The sequence below is a fragment of the Mustela lutreola genome, chromosome 2 (assembly GCF_030435805.1).
Source record: "Mustela lutreola isolate mMusLut2 chromosome 2, mMusLut2.pri, whole genome shotgun sequence".
In the NCBI taxonomy this organism is placed as follows: domain Eukaryota; kingdom Metazoa; phylum Chordata; class Mammalia; order Carnivora; family Mustelidae; genus Mustela; species Mustela lutreola.
Genome location: NC_081291.1, coordinates 104,354,188 through 104,381,409, shown reverse-complemented (window position 1 = coordinate 104,381,409; position 27,222 = coordinate 104,354,188). Strand labels below are relative to the sequence as shown.

The following is a 27,222-nucleotide window of genomic DNA, read 5'->3' as shown; positions in this document are numbered from 1 at the left end:
AGCATTGACCTTCCTACTATCCCCAGATCTGTCCTCTGCACGCCATTGTCATGGCCTCCTTTTCATTCTGGCTCCTTATTTCTTCAGTGGATAACGGTTCAAGCTCTGGTACTAGAACATGTTAACACATTCTGTACTTCTTGTTAAGTCTTGTTAACTAGCTTGTACTTCTTGTTAACCAGCTGTAAGTTATATTGGCTGTGTGTCCATAGGCAAGCTACCTAGCCTCTCGGAGCTTTAGGCTTCAGGCCCTCATACATAAAAGAGGAATAATCATGCCCACCTCAACATGCTGTGAGAATTAAGTTATGCATGCAAAACACTTGACTGTTCAATAATGCAGGTTAAAGTAATAATAATGGTTAACATTTATTTATTACTTAATAGATCAGTTTCAGAGGTTGGATGCATTAAGTGTTTTTTGTCACTCAAAATCACATTTGAGAATTCATCCATCCTGCTGAATATCACAGTAGTTTAAAAAGCTTGTCAAAGAGAACTACATATGGTATGATACCATTTTTATAAAACTCAAAAACAAGCAAAACTAAACAATATACTGTTTATGAAAACATGTGCTAAACTATACCAAAAAAGCAAGAGAAGGAGAAACACAAAACTCAGAACAGTGGTTGTTTCTGGGGGATTTAAGGGGGATCAGGGTGAGTCATAGGCAGCTTTAAAAGCAGACATGATACTCTGCTGCTGAAGTTGGGGGGTGGGCTCTCAGGTGTTCATTCATCATTATGCTTTGTAACTTACAAACACATTATATCTATTCCTTAATATGTAGCAAAAATTACTAGGTATGTATGTGTGAATATACAATTATTATTGTTGTTGTTACTATTATTATTATTGTGCTTCTTTAGGAGACAGACCAGGAAGTACCAGACACCTGGGTACTACAGAGAGATGGGCATTCTTATCCTAAATTAAGGATATGTTGGACCAGAAATGTTGAGTATTATGCCCAAGGTTTCATCTCATGCCAAATATCTTCCCTTTGGTCTTCCAAATCTGTTCTCTATCCTCTCCCGTAAACCTGATGCCCTGGGATGCTGACCCACATGGACTGCATCGATGTCATCAGCTCTGGCTGCCTTCAGTTCATGACAATGACAGGAGGTCAGAGAATGGGAGGACAGTGAAGTAAGTATAGATGCCCCTTCCACCCATCATGGCCTCACCCAAGGCCACAGCTCCGATCAGGCAGCCCTCAGTCAGCCTCCAGATTCTGGGAACTGCTCCTCACCTTGCTCCTTCAGGCCTAGAAGTAGTTACATCTCCCATGTCTCGGATTCTAGCCCTGGGATACTGGGGAATCCAAATCTGCATGATTGTAAACTGAGCCTTCATTAAACTCTTCTCAGATCACCCAGGTTGAGTGGCCGTGTGCTTCCTTACTGAGAAGCTGCAGAGCTGGGATCTGAACTGCCGTGCCTTCTATCCTAGGAGGCCTCTCTTCCCTTCTCTGTGAAGGTCTGCACAGCTCTGACAAAGGTGATCACTAATGAGGGTAGTTACTGGTGTGATTTCACATTCCCCAGCAACAGAGAGGAACACTATTTGCTCTTCAGGACTTGCGTGACGCACAGCTTAACAACAGGGACACTTAACTGCTATTGCTCAAATTTGCATAGAACCTGGGAACTATAACAGAAATGATAAACCCTCTATACATAAACAACAAAATAAATTTAAAATGAATGTGAAAAGGAGTAAGTTGAGGCCAACGTTCTCATTGGTCCTATTTCTGGACCTTCTGTCAGTACTCCCCAAAGCCTCCTTTAATTGACGATTCTAGAACAAAGGGCAGGATGCCAACAACCCATCTCAACAGGCCCTTCCAATAAAGCACATTCAGTGATGACAGTTTGGATAGCTTGGGCTTTCTAAGGCTGAGGATAGAGGGAGGAAACCCTTGCAGTTTTTACCTCCTCATCTTCTGTCTTTCTGGCTCTTTCTGCATATTTCAACTTTCTGGTGAGGCTGCATAGAGACAGGGCTGGCTATAAGCCCAATTTATCTCTTGCTGAAATCAGTAGAATAAGAGCAAGTGTTATCAAATAATAGGCTGTGAATATTGGCACCTTGGTTTGATTGGCATTACAGAATATCCCATCTTAATTTCTTGTCATCTTTCTTTACCAGTATGATATCTGCCTTTCTTGCCAGACCACTTAGCATCTTGCTGCACTGCTAAGAGCAGAATTAAGTGGCAGACACATCAAGGGGCTAACAACTGGTGCCCTCAGAAGCAGCAGAAAGATGGTCATGACAAGGCAGAATAATAAAGACGATGAAGAGGAGAAATTCAATGCATCAAAAGTAACCCAGGGCTTTTTTTTTTTTTTAAACTAGCTACCTAGAAATTCCTATTTCAAGCATTTGGTCAACTCTCAGTAATCACAGGGGGTAGGTTTTCTACACTGTGAGCTCTGCCTGGGCAATTATTTACTCTCAGGCTAAATGTTCTATCCTGGCTCTCAATTTCTAGGAACATTCATCATCTGATTGTATCTGAGTGTTTCCTTTCTTTTTCTTTCATGTACAAAGTAGCTGCAAGCAGATAGCGGACCAGAAGGATTAAAAAAAAGTAAGTCGAGTATAGCCTGGATGACAGTGAGAAAAGATAACACGAGAGCCCACCAAGATGCCTATCCGGACCCTGGCTCATAGTAGGCACTCAGTAAACATTTGTTGAGTTCAGTAAATGGAGTTATTAGCAAGTTGAATTGGAAGAATTTTCAGGCCTCTTCCCTCTGATAGTCTGTGATTCCTCAGAAGAAGATGACAGAGAGTGCAGAGAAGATCCTGGGTGCTCAATCCCGTCAGGAGCATGAAGGAGAAGTTGGAAAGGACTTACCTCAGGCCAAGATAGATCCCAAAAGAGTGTAACTAGGGCTGTTCCAAGCTGTCACAGTCCAGGATGATCCTTGGTCCCAACTGACACCCTCTAAATTCCCACCCAGAGTCCAAGGGGGGACTGGAAACCAGTTCTCTTAGAATTTCAGATGTAGATACCATCTGAAGTGAAATTCCAGGCCCCAACTTATTTAGGGAGCCTGAGAAAAGAAGTATATGATGGTGGGAGTGACAATACTCTGTTTTGATGTCCTAGATTTTATGACATGTTTTTTTTCCCCCAGTACCATAGAAACATAAAATTCAGGATAAGAAAGCCTCTTAGAAATTATCTAATCCAGCCTCCAGTGGAATGGAAGAATTGTCACCCTATCTCTATTGACAGGAAGCTCACTTTCTCCAGAGGCAGCAGGAAGACTGCTGGACAGCTCCCACGTGGGCAAGTTCTTTCTGCCTGAGTCCCCATCTCTAACCATGCCTGCTCCCTTCCCTTTGGGGCAGCTCTGAAGTCAGGAACTTTCCTTCCATTTTCATTCCTTCCAGAAAACATCCTCCAATCTTCACCTGCAGAGATACAGTTTGTGGACCCCGCAATATACTGTTCCCATGACAACACTCTCTAAGGGCTCCATGTTATTTTTAAAATGGAATGGCAGGGGCGCCTAGATGGCTCAGTGGGTTAAAGCCTCTGCCTTTGGCTCAGGTCATGATCCCAGGGTCCTGGAATCAAGCCCTGCATCGGGCTCTCTGCTCAGCAGGGAGCCTGCTTCCCTTCCTCTCTCTCTGCCTGCCTCTCTGCCTACTTGTGATCTCTGTCTGTCAAATAAATAAATAAAATATTTAAAAATAAATAAATAAAATGGGCTGGCAGAGTTCCATGTTGCAAACTTGAATGCAGTGGTCCAAAGTTGCCTGGACTTCACAGAGAGTAGTGGGACTATTTCTTCCCATACATTTATCAATTTCCACAACCACCTGGGCATGACTAGTTGTAAGTTCTGCCACTTGCCACTTGTAGGTGCTCACACTCCTGGTAAGCAAAGACCCTCGGGACAGAGGTAGCTGGCCTCTAAAAACAACTTTTTTAAAATTTTATTTATTTATTTGTCAGAGAGAGAGACAGAGAGAAAGTGAGACAGAGAGACAGAGCACAAGCAGGGGGAGTGGCAGGCAGATGGAGAAGCAGACTCCTCACTGAGCAAGGAGCCCAGTGCGGGACTTGATCCCAGGACTCCGGGATCATGACCTGAGCTGAAGACAGATGTTTAACTAAGCCACCCAGGCGTCTGTCCAAGAACAATCCTTCTCACTGAAGATGGCAACAAGACACTTGCCTCCCACCTGCCAGAACCTGTGAAGAACATTTTTTTTTTCCTCTCAGGGGCACAGGATTCAATGCCTGGGACCACCCTCTGAGAAGCAGAGAGCTCACATCCAGTATTTTCCTTCAGTGTTAAGGTACTGTGACTTTCCTCTCAGGCCCTCATGGGTTTCATTCCCCTTTACCCCCTCTCTTTTAATTGCTGCCCATCTATTTTGTCCTATCCTTGCTGAACAAATCAGAATGAAGAAAAGGGTTCTTCCAATACTTTTACCTTCTATTCTTTAGAAAGTAAGTGTGCATTAGCTGAAGGGATGTGATAAACACACCAGAAAGAAAAAATGTATCCTTCATGTTTCCTGGGACCCCAATTTCTTCTGACTCTAAGAGAACTGAGAGTTCATCATGGATCCCCATGAAAACTTCTCTTATAAATTGCTTTAGAAAATGCCTGGCTTTATGCCTGTTAGTAGTATACTTGGGAAAGGAGCTTTTAAAACTGCTTAGCTCCTAGATGACTAAATTGCTAAAATACCTACATCAGTCATGGGTGATTTAGTCCATCTCCTTGCCTCTGAGACAGAAGGGAATATTTCTTCTGCACAAAGACCTCCAGGGAAAAAAAAAAAAAAGTATTCTATTCTATTCTTCGTCCAAAGACCCCACTCAAAGTTTAGACATTCTTCTTCGGATATAACCCAAATCCCTTTCATTGGAACTTAAGACCTTTTATCTCTCTTCTGACCCCTAGCAGACTATTTGACATCTGTTTGTGCATAGCATTTTGCAGGGGCCCTTCAGGGGTTCTCCCAATTCTAATCAATATCCTCCAAGCCCTAGATGACTGCTCTTCAGTCCCCTCTACCACCTGCCCATCACTGTCCACCAATCCCTTACATTTGTTTCCCTCATAGCACTTTTATTTTTTATTTTATTTTTGTTTATGCATTTTTTTTGAAGATTTTATTTATTCGACAGAGAGAGCAAAAGCAGGCTGAGCAACAGGCAGAGGGAGAGGGGGAAGCAGGCTCCCTGCTGGGCAGGGAACCTGATGTGGGACTTGATCCCAGGACCCTGGAATCACAACCTGAGCCGAAGGCAGACACCTAACCCACTGAGCCACCCAGGCGCCTCTCCCTCATAGTACTTTTAAATGTAGTGATTGCCTTATTGGACACCTGCTTCAAGAACATAATCAGCACTTTCTTTTTTTAAAAGATTTTATTTATTTGATAGAGAGAACAAGTGAGAGCAAGCATGAGTTGGAGGGAAGGCAGAAGGGGAAGCAGACCTCTTGCTGAGCAGAAAGCCCAATGCAGGGCTCGATCTCAGGACAGTGAGATCATGTCCTGAGCCAGTCCTGAGCCAAAAGCAGAGGTTTTACTGACTGAGCCACCCGGGTGTCCCTAATCAGCACTTTCAACAATTATCCAAGGTCTCCCAGCAGAGGCAGAGCTGAATATGGAGGACCTCTTTGTAATTTACTAATTCTCCTATAAAATGCACAGATGAGAAAGAAGTTGTTTCCGAAAGCCCAAGGTACCACTTCTTATTTGCCATGACAAACACCTGACAGGCTCCAGCTCCACTAAATGCAGAGAACAGAAATTTTTCTGGCCAAGGGCAAGGATGGAAGAGCCCCGGGGCAGGGGTCAGGAGGGCAAAGTTCTAGGCCAGCCACTGCCATGGATTCCTGTGAGCAGCTCTCATCCCTAATTCCTAGCGGAGCACAACACATAGTTGCTGAGACTGCTTCCCAGGGCCCTTTCAGCTCTATATGCTGTGATCTGAGTCTACAAAGGCCTCTCCTCTCCCTTCTTAGAAAATATATGCCATGGCCTCGACATGTGTCTCTCTACCACCAATGTAACCAGCACTATCTGGAAACACTCAGAAACCAATGTTTCTCAACCTGTTAAAATTATCATCGTTCCCTGCCCCTGCCCCAAATGAGCTTTTAAATGCCTTTTTTTTTCTTTAATTGCTCCACCCAGTGAAATTTTTTAAAAAGATTTTTAATTATTTATTTTAGAGAGAGAAAGCACGTGAGCAGGGAGGGGCAGAGGAAGAAAGACAGAGTCCCAAGCCAACTCCTCACTAAGTAAGGGCCCAATGCCCTGGGGCTCGATTCCAGGATCCTGAGCAAATGACCTGAGCTGAAACTGAGTCCGATGCTTGACTGAGCCATACAGGCACCCCGACCTGGCAAAATTTTAATACCATGAATATACTGTACATATTTTTAGGTACAGTACATATATCTGCGCTTAATACATTAAAAACCAAGGTTTTCACTAGCCCCCCCCAACCAATTTTCATCCCCCTTGGAGGCAATATAACCCTGCTGAAAAGGTGTGACCTTGACTGAGCGGAGGGCTGCAGCTAGGTATGGAACACTAGTACAGCTATTTGCCCCCAAACTCTAAAAGCCATAAACACATTCAAAGCCAGGGTTTTGAAGATAATCCATTGCACAAGCCGGAGTGGAATCAGCCAGACCTCCAGCTTCCCTAAGGAAAACAGCTTTCCACCCTCCTCCCCAGACCACAGTGCCTCCTGCTCCAGACCCTGCCCTTGTTCTCACCTTTGCCCAGGGCTCCCACTCCATTCATGTGGGTCCCAGCAGTAACAATGGGAATGATGAGAACAAGGTGAACTCTGGGTGATGTTGTCCAGGAATCATTAGCATCTACCCTAAGCGCAGAAACAACCAGGCCCCTGGCAGGATGAAGCCCTCATTCCAACGCACTTGCATCACTCCCACCCCAACAGGTTGTTCCCCTTCACCTTACCTTGGCACACTGGCCAAATAGGTCACGAGTTTCCGCAGGTCTTCCTGTCTTATTCTGTCATGATTGCTGCGAGCAGGGAAGGTCAGGATGGGTCCACCTCGTTTATCACGGCCCCCTGCAGGGAGGAAGAGGAGGGCTGTTAAGAAAACCAGCCAGAACATGTGTGGTGAACAGCTGTCTGAGTGCTGTAGGAAACAGACAGAAATACAGCGCCTGGAGAAATGCGGTCACTGGTCAAGTGAAGGGCATGGGGTTTGGATGTGATTAACATGGGTAACCTTGGTCAAGTCTTTTGACTTCTCTAATATCTCACTGCAAAGTGCAGATGAAAATACTGATGAGCTTTTTACAGGGTGGCCCCAAGGACTGAGGAGCTGGCAAATGGGGAAGCACTTTGAAAAGTAAAGCCCTCTCCAAATGCAAGATGATAACGAAGGTGATGACTGTTCTGAGAACACAAGCTATTGAATGGGCTGTAGTCTCTGGAAATTTAACCTTCAATTCACTTCTCTTTACAGACCTCTGTGAGGTAGAAGGACTCAGGATTAACTGACTACCCTGCTGAGAAACCCTTCAAGCATCCATCCAAGACACCACTGCTGGGAGGGTTTTAGATTCATAGATAGGATATTAAGTGTTCTCTGCACAGCCAAAGATCCACCCCTCCCTGTCTGCCTGCCTGAGGTGACACCTGTCACCCCTGCTGGAGGAGCACAGGAACCTTTATCATAAGGTTTCTTTATCAGAAACAAGGATGCTCAAGGTCTTAATCACTGCAAATGCATATGTACACACTATGATTATAAATGTTTTCTAAATACCACATTTTTAAAAACCAGGAAGGAGAGTATAGTGAAATGATGATTGTTGTTGTTACTAGAAGGCTGAGATTTTGCATGGTTGCTTTTTCTTTCATTTTTTTCCCTAAACTTTCTATTCATTATTACTCTATCCTCTAAAAATTTATTCTTTAATGGGCATTACTAGGAAGCAGGACCAAGGCTTTCAGGAGGGTCACAGGGGACAAAGCTAAGGTCTGTTCTTACAGGCCCTGATTGTTACACAAGGAAAACCTCTGCATCATGCTCACGGACTCCTGAACATCTCAAGCAGCTGCCTGACATCCTCCAGAGTGGAGACCACAGGGATATAATACAAGAAGGAGGAGGCATTGGCATGGCCATCACCAATTCTGGAAAAGAAGCTTAAGGCTCAGCCCTCTGAAGAAGAAATTATTCCAGGGGAAGACAGAGCCTCCCAGGGTCCCTATCCAAGTCCGAGTATAAAGTTTCCCTCTGTTTTAGGGTCTAAAAGCCATAAAGACAGAAGGGAGACTTGACAAACAAAATCCAAACCATTCCAGGATACTCCTAAAGAGGAAATGAGAAGACTGGCAAGAGAAAAGGATCAAACAAGATCAGGGCCACTGAGAGATCTGCCTTGATGAAAAAGAAAAAAATGTTTCAGCAGGTACCGCCATCATCCCCAGCCCCACACTGGAGCAGATTCGTGTAGACACACCACAGAGTTGGACCTGAACCCCCAGCTCCATACCACAGGCCTGGATTTTTGTATGAATAGCCACCCCCCAGTCATCTGCCTTGGAAAGGACCCCCATTTCCCAACTGTCTTCCCAAGCAGAAGGATTAAATGGAAGGTTTCCAAAAGCTGGAAGCATCTCCCATACCCTCAACCTTCCTCTCTAGCCTTGACCCACCCTAAGGATTTTCACTCTTAGATGGTTTTAACTGCTGTTGCTGCCTTTCTTCCTGACCTTCCATGGATGCAGTAGACCCATGAGAACATAGGGAGCCAAGGCTGATCTGATTGGCAAAGGCTTACCAAGGAGTTTAGAGGACTGCTGGCACTGTACTTCCTGAGCTAGAGCCAGGTCTGCCCTTGGAAGGAGTGTATCATAAATATGGCTGGGGAAAGTTCCAAATGGCAGAGGAAGGGGAAGAAGGAGAAAAAGCCTGGGTCAGTGCAGCCCCCACCCACATCCCCGGCCTTCAGGAAGCATGGATAAAGATTGGAGACTGGGCAGTAGGATCAGTCAGGGGTTTTTCAGAAAGGAGATGACCTTGTAAGAATGTAAGAATGTAGGATGTGGAGCAGGAAGGAGCATAGAGAAAGATAGTCATTGTACTGGAAAGAGTGGGACAATGGGTAGAAAGAGACCTCAGAGCCCATGCAAGGGGAGGGGTCCTGTTTCCTTCTCTGAAGCATGCTGACAGAACTCAAAGAGGGAAAAGGAAACAAATAAAGAGAGGGAGGAACTCAGCCTGCCTGGGGGACACTGTTCTATAGGTGAAATAGCAGACTGGCCCACCACCAATTCAGGATAGGCTTGAGATACTGGGAGAAAGGGGAGCAGACTATCACTGGCCAACGTCCCTAGAGAATGAACATTAGGCCTGTACATGAGGTGGGCAAAAAGAGATGAGACAGGGAACTGGGGCATGATGAGAGCTCTGTTGTAAGGTCTAGCCATGGTGTCCAAGTTAGGTTCTAACTTGAGTGGAGGCAGAATAAAACTAGTGCATGCACAAGTGGGGAGGGCCCACTGAAGGTAGGAGATGTCCTGCTGGATCATGAGTTCCCAAGGAAGAGGGGACAGCAGATGTTTTGCTCATCTGATATCCATCCTTTCCCAATTTACGGGGAAACATCAGAAAGGGTGAAAGGTAACAGACAAAGGCCACAGACATGTTTACCAAAGTTAAGGTCTTGCATATGGATGGCCAATAAGTAGGTAGAAAATTTGGTACAAAGAAGGCAGCTATGAAGGTGTAGGATTTGATGGATAATTGACATGTGCACTGAAATTACAGAGGGTCATAAGCAGAGGTGAAGAATAAGAACCCCTTGTTGAAGCCTGTGTGACTTACAGAGGTGGATCTGGGAGGGTACAAGACAAAAGTGGCTACAAAAGTAGCCACGTTTTGAAAAGATGATACAAATGGTGGCAGGGTCCTCAAGGGTCAGTCCTTCACTCATGACATTCCTGCTATGGGCCTATGTGTGAGAGGCTTTGGGGCCAGGAGCCACAGGACTGAGATAAAAAGGAAGAAAAAGGAGGGATGGTCTGATGTTCTCGAAGGCATAGGGGCAGGGCAGGACAGGGTTGGGGAAGAGATAAAGGCTAAAAAGCAAGGGGGAGTTAAGTCTTCCCTGATTGAGCCAGAGGAGGAATGGTGCTCAAAATTTTCAGGGGGCTCCAATTAGGGCAACTGGGAGAGGTGGGGAGTTGGGGGGATGGGAATAAGAAAAATACATTGATGAAATTATACCAAAGTTTGCTCCATCTGACAATAGTTCTGAGAGATGTTAATGGATAATTTTTTTCAAGGGAATGAAGTTACTCTGTAGTTTGGAGATGGCTTCATGTGTTTAATGCACATGTGCTTTAATGAACATGGCAAATCTCCAACATGGTAAATCTCCATGAAGAAGCTATAATATGCCTTTCCCAAACATCAGATTATAGAACCCCTTTTTCTTTTTTGAGGCTCATCTGGTGGAACTGTTGTTCTATGGAACACACTTTGGGAGACATGGATCCAGGGTCTGAGATCATGCTACAGCAGCTGACTAGAGAATGCTGTTGGTAGGAGATAAGGAGGCAGAGAGGGACATCGGGCGGTGGCTGAGAGGAGGGCGTGACTGCATATAAAGATAAGAGGTGAAATGAGTACCATACAAGCAGCTTGCATAAAAAGCACAAACAGGTACTGGGAGTAGGAGGCGCAGGCACTCAAAGGGAGCCAGAGAGGGCAAAGGGAGGCACACAGGCTGTGAATACAGAGCAGAATGGCCAGGCTGGAACGACAGAGGCTCTCTGAGGCACAGCCACAGAGCCTGTCACACACACGTGCACACACCCACACACAGAAGCTGGGGAGCTGCACTCACTGGATTCTTCCAAATGTGCGTTCCCATGGCAGCATGCTTTCCCTTGCCCTGGCCACACTGGGGGGACTAGCAGACAGGGGTGGGCACAACCAACAGTTTGTTTCTCCGCACCACCTTCCTTCACAGAAAGAAATGCAACTGCAACAATGCATTCTTCACTTCTGGGTTTCTTTGGGTTTTTTTTTTTATTCTTACGTTTTTTTTCTTTTAAAAGTTCAGGTTGTAAGAGGCTTTATTGGTTTTTTTCTTATTTCTGTTTTGGTTTTTTGTTTTTGTTTTTCAGATGCAGCCAGCTGTTTCCCTCACATCCTCAGCATCCTTCCGGGGCATGGAAAGGCAATGTTCCCTAAGTCCAAAAGCTCCTGGCACTGTGCATAGATGAATAAGATGTACCCTGGGCTGCTCAGCCCACATTAGTACAGGGGAGTGAACTGCATGCCCCAGCCCCCTTGCTCCTGCTCTGGGAAACTTCTACCTGCCTCATGCTGGACCATCTTCCTGGCACATTGATTCTGTGTGCTCCCTTAGGGAAGGTCTTTTCTAGGGCTGGCTGGGCCTGGCCTCAGGGCTCCAGCTGAACAATCAAACAAGGGTTCTCATGTGTACTGCATGTGCAATCATAGGTCCTGGACTGATGCAGAATAGGATGGTGTTTGGAGGCTCAGCATTAAAGCCAGAAAGGCTTCCTAGAGGAGGCAAAGTGGGAAGTGACTTGGGAAGAAGAGAGGCTCAAGTCGGAAAAAAATGTGAGTAAATCAGGGCCAGTAGAGGAAGTTCAGGCACAGGAGACATGGGAGGATTAGCGAGATACCAAGCAGACAGGAGGGATATCAAGTTAAATGAGGCTCAGAGCCATAAAGAAAAAGAAGAAAAGATAGGATTGGGCTCTGCTTGGGAGTGGAGAGCACAGAATAGAGGGCTGTGGGTCACATCCTGGAGCCAGGCTATGGGCAGCAGCAAAAGTCGGGGGCCTAAGGCTGCCCAGTGGCTCTCAGGACTTTCACACATGGTCCTCCCACACGTCCAGAAAGCACTCTAATCCAAGCGTGGGAAGGCTTCAGAGGTTGTCTTACCCACACCTCTAGCCACACCAAAATCACTGCCATGTGGTCCCGCCAAGGGGCTGTTCAGCCTGGGCTTCAGCATCTTCAGGGACAGGGGTTCGCTACCTGATAAGATACGTAAGCACCTCACACTCATGGGGAAAGGGAGCTTCTTCTCAGACAATGTCATCTCACAGCAACAGCAACACTAGTATCACTACTAATACTACTAATAATAACAAGGAGTGCATTCTGTACCTCACATACTCCCATTGCATACTCTGTCCTCACATCTCACCTCCACACTCCGAATCATCATCAGTCTCTCATCTTCCTTCTCAATATGCAGGAGACACCTGCTGCTTGGTTTCTCCTCCCCAAACCACCTCCTTTCTCTTCCTTCTCTCCATTTTGTCTGTTGCCCACAGCCAGGCCAGCAGCAGCTCTGGAGTGAAGCCATATACTGTGAGACGGTACTCGTTCCTTCCCTGTGATCCTGCCACCACTCCCTGTGGACTATCAGGATCACCTGGAGACAAATGCTCAATCCACAAGGCACAAGCACTTGGGTATATTTCTTTAAATATGATCCTTGGTGGACACTGCCCTTACCCCAGCCCCTGCAGGAGGTTCTATAATGGAGGCCTACAATGGAGCTCAGGAACTAGCATCCACAGGGATGGCCAGTGCTCCTGTAGCTTGCCTTCACTTACATCACATGCCACCAAACTCTTCTTAAAGGTTCAGATAGTAAATACTTTAAACTTATGGCCATCTCAGCTCTGAGGAAATCACTCAACTTTGCTGTTGTAGTTAGCAAGAAGCCATTGACACTGCCTATAGCAGGCTAAACAGTGGCCCCCCAAAATATCAGGTCCTAATCCCTGGAACCCATAAATGTTAGCCTATTTGGAAAAGAGAGTCTATAGCTGTGACTATTCAAGGATCCTGAGATAGGAAGATTACCCTGGGTTATATGAGAAGACCCTAAATGCAGTTACAGGTATCCTCGTTAGAGGGAGGCAGACGGAGATCTGACGCAGACAGAAGAGGGAAAGGCAATGGCACCACTGAGGCAGAGATGGGAGTGATGTGGCCACAAACCAAGGAATGCCAGCAGCCACCAGAAGCTGGAAGAGGCAAGAGGCAAGTTCTCTCCTAAGAGCCTCTGGAGATAGACCTGCTGACACCTTGGTTTCAGACCAGTAAACTGCTTTCGGATTTCTTGCCTCCAGAACCATGAGAGAACACATTTCTATTGCTGAACGCTACCAAATTTGTGGTAACTTGTTACACAGCAGTAAGACACAGCAATAGGACACAAATACTACCTAAACAAATGCACATGGCTGTGTTCCAATAAAATTTTACCTACAAAAACAGGTGGCTGGCTCACAGGGTAAAGTTTGCTGACCCCTGAATCAGACATTAAAAGATCCAGGTGCACAAGATGGGTCAGAGAGAAAAGTCAGAAATAAATATTTGGAAGCCATTATTCAGAAAAATAAATAGATACAAACACTTAATTGAGTTCCCTTTGCAAGGAAGGAGAGATAAAGAGGAGCCAGAAAAAATTATCCTCTCCTATCTGATCCACTCAGAGATGAACCCAAATAAAACCTCTGGGAGTGTGTGAGGTAAACAGACTCCTCCAACTAGAGCATTTTCCATAGGGACCTCAGTGGCCCATGAGGGACCTAACTGGCCAGGGAGGGGTTGGGAGGTCAGCTGTATGTGTGGGGGTGCGGGTGAGAGGCTCCCACCCATGGTTGTGAGTGTCCTCCAGAACACCCAGCTGGGGGTCAGTGCCCTCTCTTCTCTTTCTGTCTGCTCCAGAGCAAGGATGCAGCCAGCCACGCCGAGTGCCGCATCACACCCCCAATTTCTCTCACACACCACAAAGCAACTGTCTAGATGCATGTGCGCACACACACACTCTTCCAGGTCCCTTACAGAGCAAAGTTCCACAGACACTCACCAGACACGAAGGCCACTTTTTCCTTTAGGATGGGAAGGACATCAGAAGCTTTCAAACCATCATTCCGAAAAGACCCTGTGGGATGACAAAACAGAAGGAATTGGGATGAAAGAGGTCAGATGGCTGAATTCCTGGGTACCTCCCTCAGAACCCCAACCCCATCACGCGCCACAAAGTTGTGCCTTGTTCAGGTGCTACAGCCCAGCCCAGTGGAACCAATGGAACAGGAGAAGGTCCACAACACAGAGGACACTTCCACATGATGCCAGGCCATGCGCGTGTCCCTTCCAGGGAGACGATAGTCCAGGTCGCCCCCACCACACATACAAAGTTCCATGCCTTGCAGGCAAAAGCCACAGCCCTGCTGCTGTGGGCAACTTGACGACGGGGCTTTTAAAAAGCCACTTTGTACCTCTTTGCCTAGCATGGTGTCCGGTACACTCAGTAAACACCAATGGAACAGGTTAATTAATATCAGGATGGACCACAATACCCTAAGTAATTGTTTTTGCCTTTCCTCTACCTGGCACAGGGACTCTTAAGTTTTCATTGTACAAACTGTAAAAGTAAACCACCATATCCCTAAGTGGGAAGCAAAATTGAATGCAATAACCCTTCTTCCTCCTCCCCCTCAATGTCACCCTCAGCAGTCCACAACAGACAGGAGGTGGGGAGACACTAGTCTCCTGGGAAGTAAATGCACTCCCTTCTTCAGCAACTCATTCTCTGCCTAAATCTCCTTTCTCAGCTGCAGAGTTCCTTCTGGGGTCCAGCTGACTTCCTATTAGAAGGTTGGAGGCAGAGGCCTGGGGCTAACATAGAATGGAAAATAATGATGTGCCTGGAGAAACAATAGCCTCAAAGGACAACCCAGCCCAGTACGAGTACAAGGCACGTGGGAAGAGAAGCCCCCGCGTGCACACACAGACACACATACACATAAAACCGCAGCCAGCCCACTGCAGCCTTACATTTAGCCCAAGCACCCCACAAAGACTCTCAGGGATAGCCAGCCCACACCCTCTGAGCCGTAACTGGGATCTCTGCTGTGGATCACCACCAGGGACATCACACAAAGCGACACCGGAAGAGAGGAGGTTCTGCATCAGCTCAGTGTAACAGAACCAGGACCACCGGCAACCACTCGGGTGCCTTTCCCAGCATGGCTCACTCCCTTGTGGTCCCAATCAGATAATCTGCAGAGAAACAAACTGGGAAGATGGTTCCCACTCAGGGCAGTCTCAACCTCTAAACCCTGACTGCTTCGAGACTCGCCTGGGAATTCTGGCAACAGCCCAAGGCTATGATCACTGGCCTAGGGAAGGGAAATAAGCTAGTTGCACACTCAACCAAGGAAGAGGAGAGATGTGTCTCCAGAATGCCAGTCTGCTGTGGTCGAGGGTTATGCCTTAACCCCAGACAAATTCCCAAAGTGTCTCTGACCATTTCACCTATTTCTTCTTCATTTTTTTTCACCACATGAAGACAGTGAGCCTATTCATTCATCAGTCGCTCCCCTTTGCTGCTCCACAGGACCTAATGCTGGAATAACCCAGTACAAGGCTCACTTTGAGAAGAACGTGGGCCAAAGAAGAAGAAAAACATAACACAACAACAACAACAACAAATCTCCAATGATAAGCATTGTTTGCACAGATCTTTACACTCTGACCTTATGTCCCAACACAGAAACTATTAAATCTCACTATTAGAAACCACTTAGAATCCATATAAATTATTATAGAATTCACAAACAGACACATAGGTTGTTTTGTTTTTTTTCCCAATTCATGCAGTAAGATGTTTCAGCTTCCTCGGCAGGGGAGAGCCCAATCCAGCTTTACCAACTAGACAAGGATCATCTTTAGCTGGTGCATGAGTTGTTTGTGGAAAAGGACACCTCTGCGTTAAAACAGCCTGTTTTCTTTTTATTTTATTTTATTTTATTTTATTTTATTTTATTTATTTATTTGACAGAAATCACAAGTAGACAGAGAGGCAGGCAGAGATCAAGGAGGAAGCAGGCTCCCTGCTGAGCAGAGAGCCTGATGCAGGGCTCGATCCCAGGACCCTGGGATCATGATCTGAGCCGAAGGCAGAGGCTTAACCCACTGAGCCACCCAGGCGCCCCAAAACAGCCTGTTTTCATATGTGAAATACATCTTTGTATACATCAGTTTTAAAACATTCTCCTCTCTATCACTATATACACCTTCATTTCTATAGGAAAAAATTTTAATAAGAAAAGTTAAACTTCAGTCCTGTCTGCTTCCAGATTTTTTAAGAGTTCAAAAAGAGGAAGGCCCAAACAAATGCGATTTGACAAGAATGACATAATCCTCTTTTCTTCAAAACACCTATCCTATTTTTTCCACTGCTCTTCCTCTCCCCGACCTCCCTTAAAGTATACAAGATGGCTCTAATTCCATGAAGTTCCCAGACATTAAAGAAGACCTTGGAATTCATTATAATGGAAGCATAAGATTTCCTATCCTACCCCCTCATGGCTCCTACCTGTGGAGGGAGAGCTAGAGGGAGCACTGAATTCCATCCTTCACACCCCACCCATCATGCCCCACCTCTTCCTTCTCCCCTCCAGACTCCAGGGCCTGAGAGAAAGGCAGTGGCTCCTCCCCTCAGCTTGCAACCATTGGCCATTGGCCTGAGTAAATTTCAGTATCTTGGGTTGAGCTGGTCTAAGATTCCCAAGACTTCCTCTTCCCAGGCCAGAGTCTTCCCCCATCTGGTTTAGACCACAGCTGAACTACCTCCCAGGTTGTGAGCCTACCATAAGAAAACCTAAAGTGTCTAGATTTACAAAATCCTTAACTAGGGGATAACCCTTTCCAACAACAACAAGATTTTTCACATTATAAACAGATTTGCTCCAGGGTTTCTTTAAATAGAAGTTGCCTTAATGGTTTGAATTAGTTTTTCATTTGCCAAAAATTGAATTACAAACAACTTTTCAACAATATATGCATTTTGTAAAGCCAAGTAGAGCTAAACTAATTAGCCCAGCAGCTCAGAAGTTGGCGACCTTGAGTAGAAAACCTATTTGCACTGGCTGAGGGTCCTAGGTATCAATTCCCCCTGGCCCCTGTGAAGCCAGCTAATAAAGGAGAAGTCCATGGAACACTAATTCAAACAGGACCAATGAAATAGCAACATATTTTCACTATCACGTACATGTCTGGGCAGCCTCATAGAAAATGTTCAATAAATATTTGACGAAAGGATAAACAAATGAATGAAATGGTAACCCTTTCTCAAGTGACATGCGCAAGGTCAGTGGCCTCATCTGTCACACCAAGGGCTGGTGATCCACATAGACGATCTCCAGGGTCCCACTCAGCTCTGATAGTTTGAGGCTTTTTAAACCTTTTCTTCATATTTATTGGCCTTTAAGATCCTCAGATTATCAGATCAATATGCTTTGAGAGAAAGTACTGGAAAAAAAACTCCCAGCAAGGTTCAATGTGCTTTGGGAAGATAAACAACTCTTCCCTGGCCTCTCAGGGCATTCTTTCCCAGGAATCAGTTTCAGGGTCAGGATGCCCAAGACACATCAACCCATTTTACGGACAGCCCAAGTTACCAAAACGGAAGGCTAGTTATGGAAGAATTTCTGTGAGGCACCCGTACCTCAGAAGCAGCAGGCAGACCTGACCTGTACTTGCTATCTCTGAGCAAAGTATATTTGATAATAGCACCATGACCCTACAAACTCTAGACCCACTGTAGATCAGCTTCCCCCCTTAAAAGAAAAGCCTGTTGAAACAGCAGCCCCCTTGTTAGATCTAAAGAAAGACCAAGAAGAAATAAAAGCCCCTGTGCTCTTTGGAGTTACTGTAGGGAAAAAAATAAAATAAAATAAAAAGAACCAGAGGGCACTCTCAGGGACTTGACCCAAGGTGTGTTTCCTGCTTTCTCTTAAGGACAAAGGCATGCTTCACTGGCATTCAACACTAATCCCACTCCATTTGTGTCCTGCTGCTGTCAGAATTACGAGCCTGCTGTTCGGTTAATTAGCAAAGTTGAAATGCTCCGCATCTATTAGGGAAGTAAAAATTACCACAGTCACCTCCCCAGGATCTCCAGCGTGGGACTTCTCTGAGCCCCACTTCTACCATGTCCTCTCTCCAAATGTGCTGTGCTTACATTGCTGCTGCCTGCTCCCCTTGACCTCTTCCTAGTCAGCCTTCCCCACGTGGCAAAGTGCCCCTCTCCCTCTCCCCGGCTCCCAGCCTCTGCAGGACCCCACGTGGCAAAAGCAGGACTGGCCCTGGTGTCAGAGGTCCTCCGTCTGTTGTTTCATGGTTCCGGGATCACAGGGAGGATCCCAGGGCAGCTGTGTGCCTTGTGCCCCATGCTAGGCTCCTCTAGAAAGCAGCGCTGATTTCTACAAGTAAAGACACCAGCAGCTAAGTTTTGAGCAACTGGAGGTGCAAGCCACCAGGGTGCCCATGAATTGTTCTTTATTTCTTTTCGGTTCTCAGCCATACCCCCTTAATGTGCATTTACTGAGAAGTGACTGTGGAAGTATTTTAATATTATCTCATTGCCTCGATTGGGCCTGACCCTGTGTCACCTGTGCTCAGGTAGGTCTCCACCTCATTTTCCCCCTCCATGCCAGTGTGTCCAGCACAGAAGCCTTGATCAGAGTGGCCCTGACTCACTGAACTGCTGCACAGGAGACAAGTGGTTTCAGCTGAGAGTTCTAAGAGCTCATGAGGCTGAGCCTTAGTTTGGGTATAATTGGGACTGTTTCCTATTTCCACAGCCATTCTTCCATCAGTTCTTCATTGAGCACCTATTATGTGTTAGGCCTTACGTTAGGCCTGGTGGTTCTTAGACAAATAAGCAAGGGACCCCACTCTCCAGGGGGCTTGCAGGCAGAGATGGACAGGTATGCAGATAGGATGGCTAGCTGTTATCAGAGACAGGATATCACCTGTACAGAATGCAAGGGAACTCAAAGGAAAAGTGCATCTTAAAGCCTTCCTACTCAAAGTAACAAGCCTCCCCTACCAACTAGAATCTTGCTAGAGATGCATAATCTAGGCCCTACCCCAGACTGCAGAATCAGAACCTGCTTTTTAACAAGAAACCCCAGTGATTCATATGCATGGTGCATTTGTGGAAGATCTATATACCAACATCTGTCTTCTATTTCAGAGCTGCCTCAGAGGCAGAGATGGATACAAGCACCCTTTAGCCTAGTCTAAACAGAACCTCTCAAATCTGATCTAGAGCTGCTCGTCACCCCTCCCACCTCCATGACAGGAAGACCCCCTCGCCACCGCCCAACAATCCCAAAGACTCAGCCACTTTCCTGGAACCCATCACCCAGATTCAGCTCTGGAGTAAAAAGGCTATGGGAGAGATAGAGGAGTTTCCCCTCTGGGGCACTGAGACTGGACCATGTCTTGTTTTTTGGCAGTCGGAGTGGTTATGAATAATACCTGTCCAAGCTGCTCCGGATTTTGGTGGCTTAACCCAGTCCTTCATGTAGCAGATATTTTAGTTTTGCAACAAATCTCCTCACTACCCCAACCCTCAGAGCCCTGCCTTCTCTAACTGCTCTCAGTATTATACATACATTTAAAGACCAAGAGGCCATCTCTGCCATGCCCTAGAAAACAAGGAGCCAGTCAGGTTCATGCCTCTTCATCACACCTGCACTCCCACCCATGGGTACAAAGCCCTGAACATGGGGCAATACTAGATGAGAAAGAGGGGAAGGAGAGGTGTCCCTGCCCTAGAGAGCTCCACACCTAATGAGAACACAGTGTTCATTTCAGGCAATCATCTTCCTGGGAGGGGAGACCCAATTTCTGCCCTCTGAGAGTTTTCAGCCCAGTAAAATACCTAGTGCCCATTTCCCCTGACACCCAGAAGCTACCAGACTCTGGAGGAAAAACAACTTCTGGTTCTGAGGTTCTGATGAAGACCCTCCTGCCCTCTCCCAGCCTGGCTGTCCTGTATCCCCTATATCCTGATTATTAGTGCCACTACTCACTAACTTATCCAAACGGAAACATGGGAGGCCTCCTAGACTCCTCCCACTCCTATACCCCAAATACCAGTTCAGTTGCTTGGTTCTGCTGATTTTACCTCTTTTATCCCTCCCAAATCCATCATTACCTTTGTGCAGTTTCCCTGACCTTCCTGTCCAGTTGAGCCATCCCTGACTACACCTTGTACTCTCTTCTCTCCTAAAAGTCATTTCTATGTTTTCATTCTACTCACCATTAACAGATTCCGACACCCTGGGGTAGGGACCATCTCTTACTCTTTGCCCTACCCCAGCACTTAGCACAGTGCCTATCATGCAAAAGAGACTCCAGAAATACTGGACTGACACTGAGTATGCACAATCGTAAAAAGACAGAGAGTAAAAGTGGTGAGTAGGAAGAAAGGAGGTGGTCTTTGAACCAGTGTTCAAGTAAGGATAGGGCCACAGAATGGTGTCCCAGTGGCAAGCAGCATATGCCAAGGCAGAGAAGATGGGGTGAGCAGGGCATGTGCCAGAGATGGAGAGAGTATGCAGGCTAAACAGTAAAGCAGGGTTAGGAAGTGATGGAAAAGAGGGCATGGAGGTGGTAGTTGGGCTCTCTGATAGCACTCTAAATCTGGATATCTCAACAGGGCAGGTTCCTGGGAAGGCAACAGCAAAGATGTGGTTGCAAGTGCCTTCAGAAGCTCAGAGAGCTGGGACTGCATCACTGCACAGACCAGAGCCGGGTGGCACCTGGCTGGTCAAAAAGGAAGGCTGTGGTTCCAGAAAAGAGCTGGAACCAGCAGGCTCTGACTGTAAACTGCATGTCACATTCTACTGTGTAAGGAGCTGGGGGACGATGGGACATGTGACCCTTGCTGAAGTGGGTGCTAGAATGTGAGGGCTGGGGGCGCCTGGGTGGCTCAATGGGTTAAGCCTCTGCCTTCGGCTCAGGTCATGATCTCAGGGTCTTGGGATCGAGCCCCACATCAGGCTCTTTACTCAACAGTAAGCCTGCTTCCCCCTCTCTCTGCCTGCCTCTCTGCCTACTTGTGATCTCTCTCTCTCTCTCTTTCTCTGTCAAATAAATAAATAAAATCTTAAAAAAAAAAAAAAAAGAAAGAATGTGTGGGCTGGGGGCACTAGAACTTTGTCTCTTTGTCTCTTTTCATCTTCTCCTTAAGTCCAAGAGAAGCAGGAACCATGCTTGTTTGTGAGGTACCTGCCAGGCCAGTAGGAGGCTGGGAGTTTGAGTAAGACCCCATGAAAATTCAACATGGAACTGAATCATAGAGGAAAGAAACTTAAGGACATGATCCCTTCTGTGTAGGGACTAGATGGGCAATGCCCTGGGGGAGGGCGGGGAGATACTGTTGGTACACCTGGAGTTGAGAAGGAAGTCATTGGTAGGCAGAGGCAATGATCTCCATTCCCCTCGCTGTCCCTTCTCTCCTTCAGGTCATTCCTGTACTAACACACACACACACACAAACACGCGAGCGCGCGCTCCGGCACGGGGCAGATGGAGGTGAATGTCTCCTCTCCTCTTTACAGATGCTAATGAGCTATTGAGGAAATTGAGGAAACTGGCTGTTGGAAAACTCCTCCAGCGACTATAAATAAGTCCCTTGGATCTCTAGTTAAAGCAAATGCCACTGAGGCAGGAAGTGTGCACTGACAGGAAGGAATCAATCTGGCAGAGAAGGAGACTGGGCAGCTTTGTGTCAGCAACAGAACACACAGCATAGTGTAGAGATCCACCTGCCTCTCCCCCACCTGCCGATCTATCCGCCCACACTGAGGCCGGCTGCCGGAAGCCACCATCCCTCACCACGGACACCTGCAAGCATTAAGCCAGCCCAAGCAGCATCAGCCGCTAGCTCCCTCTCTCCTAGCAGAACTCAGCTCCTCCCTGGCTGAACAGAAGGATGTTCACAAGCCTCAGCTAACCCGATTTCAACGCAAAAAGGGAGAGAGGAGGGAAACAAAAACATGGGCTCCTCTTTTGGTAAAGGCTAAACACTAAGCTTTTCCAAGCCAGTTGACTAGGTGTCATGCAACGTGACGCAGCAGTCAGGGACTTGAGAGGACAGGGGCCAGACTAGCCAGTCATTCCACCAGGGAAAAGCAATATCTACTTTCTCCAAAGTCAGACACGCCCTTGTCCGTCACTCCCCACAATGACTGTTTCCTGCCCTGCGTTCTACTGAGCCGTGTATCTTGTCCAGGGTGTCTTCCTCAGTGCCTCCTCCTTCTTTGTATGTCATGTGGCAGGCCCCTCACTGTTGTGCCATCTCTGCCGCTCCATCTGCATCCCTCTGGAGACCCTAAGCTCCGACGGGGGGGTTGGGGGGGGAGGGGTGTTTCTGGAGGCTTATCTCTAAGCATATAGCTTAGGAACAGCCCAGGACAAATTCTTATCCCCCCCCACCCCCCAGTGCCACAGTGCCCTCTACACCACCAGCACCCACTGGCTGCTGTGCCTCTTCCTACCCTGGTCCTTCGCCCTGTCTGTTACTACCCCCATCTTCATCTTTCTCTCTCTCAGGCTTCCATATGAACTCTAATTGTGGCCAATTTCAATATTAACTTTCTAAAGTCAATATTAGATATAAAGGCCTGGCTAATGGGCTACTTTTGAAGAGCAGAAATTTGTAACACCGTTGCTAAATTAGCTGTGTTAAAGATCACTAATAATTAGCACTTTACACATGTGGGTAACACCTCTCTAAGCCCAGCTAATGAGCAAACCGTTTCTGTTTATCTTCACGAGATTTAATATTAGCTGAGTTGAGACCTCAGCTGTCACACACGCACAGGCTCACTCACTCACCCTCCCTCACTCCCTCCTTCCCTGGAAAGTTTGACAACGTTCAGTGTTCTCTGGATATAAGAAAATGGCCTACTTCAGAAGAGATTATGTCTGACCATCACTTTTTAAAAACTGAGTCTTTGCTAACAGACTAGGTTAAAGTGCTCGTACCTCATGGATAGTAGTGATGGTGGTAAATTTATTGTCTTTTTGCTACACCGAATATTACTCTTAAATGGGTCCTCAAAGTAACACAGAACATTAGCCAGTGATGAATTAGTCAGTGATGAATATGAATCAACTGTTAAACATTCACAGTATATTTGCTTATATATTTAGAGAGAGTTACAGAGATATTCAGAGGTGGAGGCAGAAAGTGTGTAATGTGGTTCAGACATATAGAAGGCTCAGTCCTTGGGACCCTCACTCTCAGTTCCTTTCCCTCTTCCCCAGTGTGTGTATTTGAATTTTAATTAATTTTAAATTAATCAGGACATGACTTCAGGTTTGAGATGAAATTGTTGATCTGAAAATCCAGCTTTGGCCTCTTTCACTGTGGTACAGCAGGTATGCAAACACGAAATGGTGCTGTACCTCCCCACTAACCCCCCACTCTGCCCTGCTCCCCAGAGCTGGAAATGCACATAGCAGTAAAGCAGCAAAAGCTAACTGCAAAATTCAGAGCAGGACACCCTCATAGGCAGCTCCTAAAGCAGTTCCTCTCATCTCAGCACAGAGCTTTTCTCCACTCCTACCTCCAGACTTTCTGACTCCAGAGCTGTGCCATTCTTGCCCTAGTCTTACTACCCATCAGTGGAAGCAATGCCACAGGGACGGAGTAGGCACAGACCAGACACAGGTCCATCACAGACACGAAACACCTAGGGCCAGAGTAATGACCAGGATTATAGAATTGCAACAGCAGCTTGACAGGTGAGAAAACTATACCCGAGGTCATATTATTGAATAAAGTTCAGCAAACTAAAGCACCTCCTCCCCCTTCAAGGATATGTATGCTGCTGTCCTTGGTCCTGAGCTAGTTGCACAGTTGCTACTCAGATCGACTGCTGTCCAGCCAGTCCTAGGATATATGAACTGAATGGGGGAAAAAGGCAGAGATGAAAGAGATATTAAGAAATATCAGATAAATAAACAAATACAAAGACAGGTTGAAGGCACATAGACACGGAGAGATTACTGGAGAGAATAAAAAGACTCGTTTTGATACTATTTTTAAATAATTGCAGTAGCCACGAAAGGTCTGAACACATTATACACATACACACACACATGCACACACACACACACACATTCCCCTCCCATGGAAATGAGACAGCATAAACTCCATATGGATCCCAATACTATGCTTTTCAGGTTAGTCATATCTGTGGTAGGTGGATTGGCCATGGAAAAATTTCTAGAGTTTTAAGTGACTTTTAAATCTTTCCTTAGGTTATTACCTTGGGTATCTAAACACTACCCAATTCATTCTGACAAATATTTATTGAGTACATATATATTTCAGGCAGAGTTCTAATCACTGTGGGTAAAATGATACAAAATCTAGAGTTCCTGACTCTGTAGACTTTTAGTCTAGGGGGTGAATCAGACAAATCAACATGTAATTTTAATATCATATAAGAAATACAAAGGTAGAGGTACATGCAAGAGACAAATGTTCAGAAAATACCAAATATTCAGAAAATACCAAAGAGATGATAAAACTTAAGCTCTCAGACATTGTTTAGAAACTGAAAAAGCAGTATCTAGAAGAGAGACAAAAGGTTATGGGATCCTCAGCAAGGTTCTAGACCAGACAGGGCAGTGTTGAGAATCAAGGTCTCTCTGGTGGGTTTAGGGGAACACAGAGAAGAGTTGCTAAAGCATATATTTTCTTTTTTTCCCCATGACCTACACCCTCTCCAGAGTAACAGAAATATGAGTTAATGTTTGCCAGAGATAAGCAACCAAGCACCCCCTGTGAACCTAGCATAACCAGGAGCCAGCATAAGCTAGGAAAGGACCAATTTCAAGACAGTCTGGCCCATGATGCCTGCTACATCTTTAGAAAGAAGCATAACAATATCAAGTGCTAAATAGGACACCAGAGTATTCCAAATATCTCACAAAGCTAGAATTTTTCTCCAGAATTATGGAAAACAACAAGAAAGGAGGGACACTGCCTGCAAAGAGTTGCCTAAGTAACTCTCAACTAGGTTTACCAGAAGACATACTAAGTCACATATTCCAGAAGCACCTAGTAAACCAAACCAACCTTCTTAACCCTGCCTCAAAAACATGTGTGGTTGGGGAGGACCATAAACCTCATGAACCTGCATGCCAATTATTGCATATATGTTCATGAGTACTCAGTTTTCCAGGAAGAGAATCTGTGCATTCTAATTTTCTCCAGATTTTCAAAATGGGTCAATGGTTCCGTAAATAGCTGAGAACCATTTGTCTAAAGCAAGGTCAGAAGGTGATCTTACAATCTCTCTTGAGTTCTAACCACTACTTCCTGTCATCTACCATCTGCCCTACTCGTGGTTCACTTTCTTCCAACACTCATGGACTATATGGAAACCTGTGTTTGGCTGGCAAAAAAATTAACTGAAAAGGAATGACTTAGATGTCTCAGCTTGAATAGAAGGAAGCTGAGGCAGACAGTAGGAAATGAAGGCTAGGTATAGGACCCCATCCTCTAGGGAGAAGGTCAGTCAGAGCGGGTGCTCTCACTGCGGTTATTGCGAGCCAGAAGTGAGGTTCAGTATGAAAGGAGTTTTACAGACGCCTAGGCAGTGCCTTTCCTGGAAGCCTTCCTATTAGAAGATTCCCTGGCCTCTAACCCCCACTAGTAGAGGGAGAACAACTTTACCCAAGTCCCTTCCTAGATCCATGAGGGGTTCTGGGAAAAGTTAGAGCCAGCAGAAGGGGTCTACAAAGTTGCTTAACAAGATCTCTTGGAGTCTGGTGGGGAAAAAAGGGGGTTCTCAAGGATTCTGAGGAAGGCAGCCCCAGCAGAGCACGCCTGGCCACTATCCACTCAACAAGCTGCTTTTTGCATGAGATGATGAGCTCCCCCAGGGCAGGCACAACCTGAGAGGCAGCTCACAGACCTGAGTAGAGCCCAGGTTCTGTATTCAGAGAGAACCAACTCTGACTCGCAATTCCAGAATGTATTAGTTGTGTGCCGTTGGGCAACTTACTTAACCTCCCTGGGTCTCTGTTTCCTCACCAGAGATAAAAAACAGAAACAAAAACAAAACAAAAACAAAAAAACTACTTCACAGGCTGTGGTTATAAATAAGAGACAAAATCTATAGGAAGGAATCATACACATAACTGATGGCTAAGTAAATATAACACACCTTAACTTCTTCCCTGTTCATCTTGGAAGCCTTAACATGTGGCCTAGTACAACAGATGTGTATTATTAAGTGTTGATTATGTCAAACAAATGGTGAGTGTACAAGTTGAGTAAAGAAAACTCAGTGATAAAGTAAACGGTAGCTGAAAAATGCCTCCTCACTTCCCCACTATATACCCGTAAGCCATGATGTGCACACTCACCCATGGGTGCCTCTGAATTTTTATTTTTTCTAGCCCTTACCCAATCTGAGCAGTTTGGCAAGTGCTCCAACCTCGGCTGCCCTAGCCAGTATCCTCAGATGTAAGTAAAGTCTCCTATGCTCAAAAGAAGACCAGCTGCTGATAGAGCTCAGCAACTACTTGCCCCTTCCACCTGTGTCCAGCTATAGTCATGGGCAACCCTCCCACTGTGATTTCTATGTGTTGGAGCCTGTAGCTGCCATCCCCATTCTTTCTCTCCCAGCACCCCTCTCCCACTGCCTTTATGAGGCTGGGCTCCAGACAAATGTATATGGGTCCACATGGCAATTCTCAGAAGTACCCGTACCCCAAACGCATGTCAACGACAGGCCACTGTCTAAGATGAAGCAGCCCTAATATCTACCTTTAGGTGGAATATTCAGAGCCCCATAAGGAATCCCAGCTGCCTGCAGGGAAAGAGTAAGAGGCCCAAAGAAAGTCCACGATAGCCAAACTGTGGAAGAAGCCGAGATGCCCTTCAACAGATGAATGGATAAAGAGGATGTGGCCTTGGGGTCCCAGGGTGACTCAGTCGGTTGAGCATCTGCCTTCAACTCAGGTCATGATCCCAGGGTCCTGGAATTGAGCCGCATATCAGGCTCCTTGATCAGTGGGGAGCCTGCTTCTCCCTCTCCCTTTGCTGCTCCTTCTGCTTCTATTCTCTCACTCATGCTCTCTCTCTCTCAAAAAAAAAAAAAAAACACCAATGTGGTCCATATATACAATGGAATATTACTCAGCCATCAGAAAGGATGAATATCCAACTTTTGCATCAACATGGATGGGGACTAGAGAAGATTATGTTAAGAGAAATAAGTCAAGCAGAGGTAGTCAATTATTATAAGGTTTCACTTATTTGTGGAACATAAGGAATAGCCTGGAGGAT

General features: G+C 46.0%; 1 protein-coding gene across 25 annotated transcripts in view; it reads right to left on the bottom strand.

Moving 5' to 3' along the window:
* The window catches only part of KALRN (kalirin RhoGEF kinase), a 661,891-nt gene that overhangs the window by 459,477 nt on the left and 175,192 nt on the right, over positions 1-27,222 (bottom strand). For all 25 annotated transcript variants that reach the window (XM_059162890.1, XM_059162900.1, XM_059162892.1 and 22 more), the window contains exons 2-3: positions 13,915-13,989; positions 6,982-7,096 (exon numbers count right to left, since the gene is read on the bottom strand). In XM_059162890.1, coding sequence (XP_059018873.1) covers positions 6,982-7,096; positions 13,915-13,989 — 190 coding nt within the window. The remainder of the gene's footprint in view (positions 1-6,981; positions 7,097-13,914; positions 13,990-27,222) is intronic.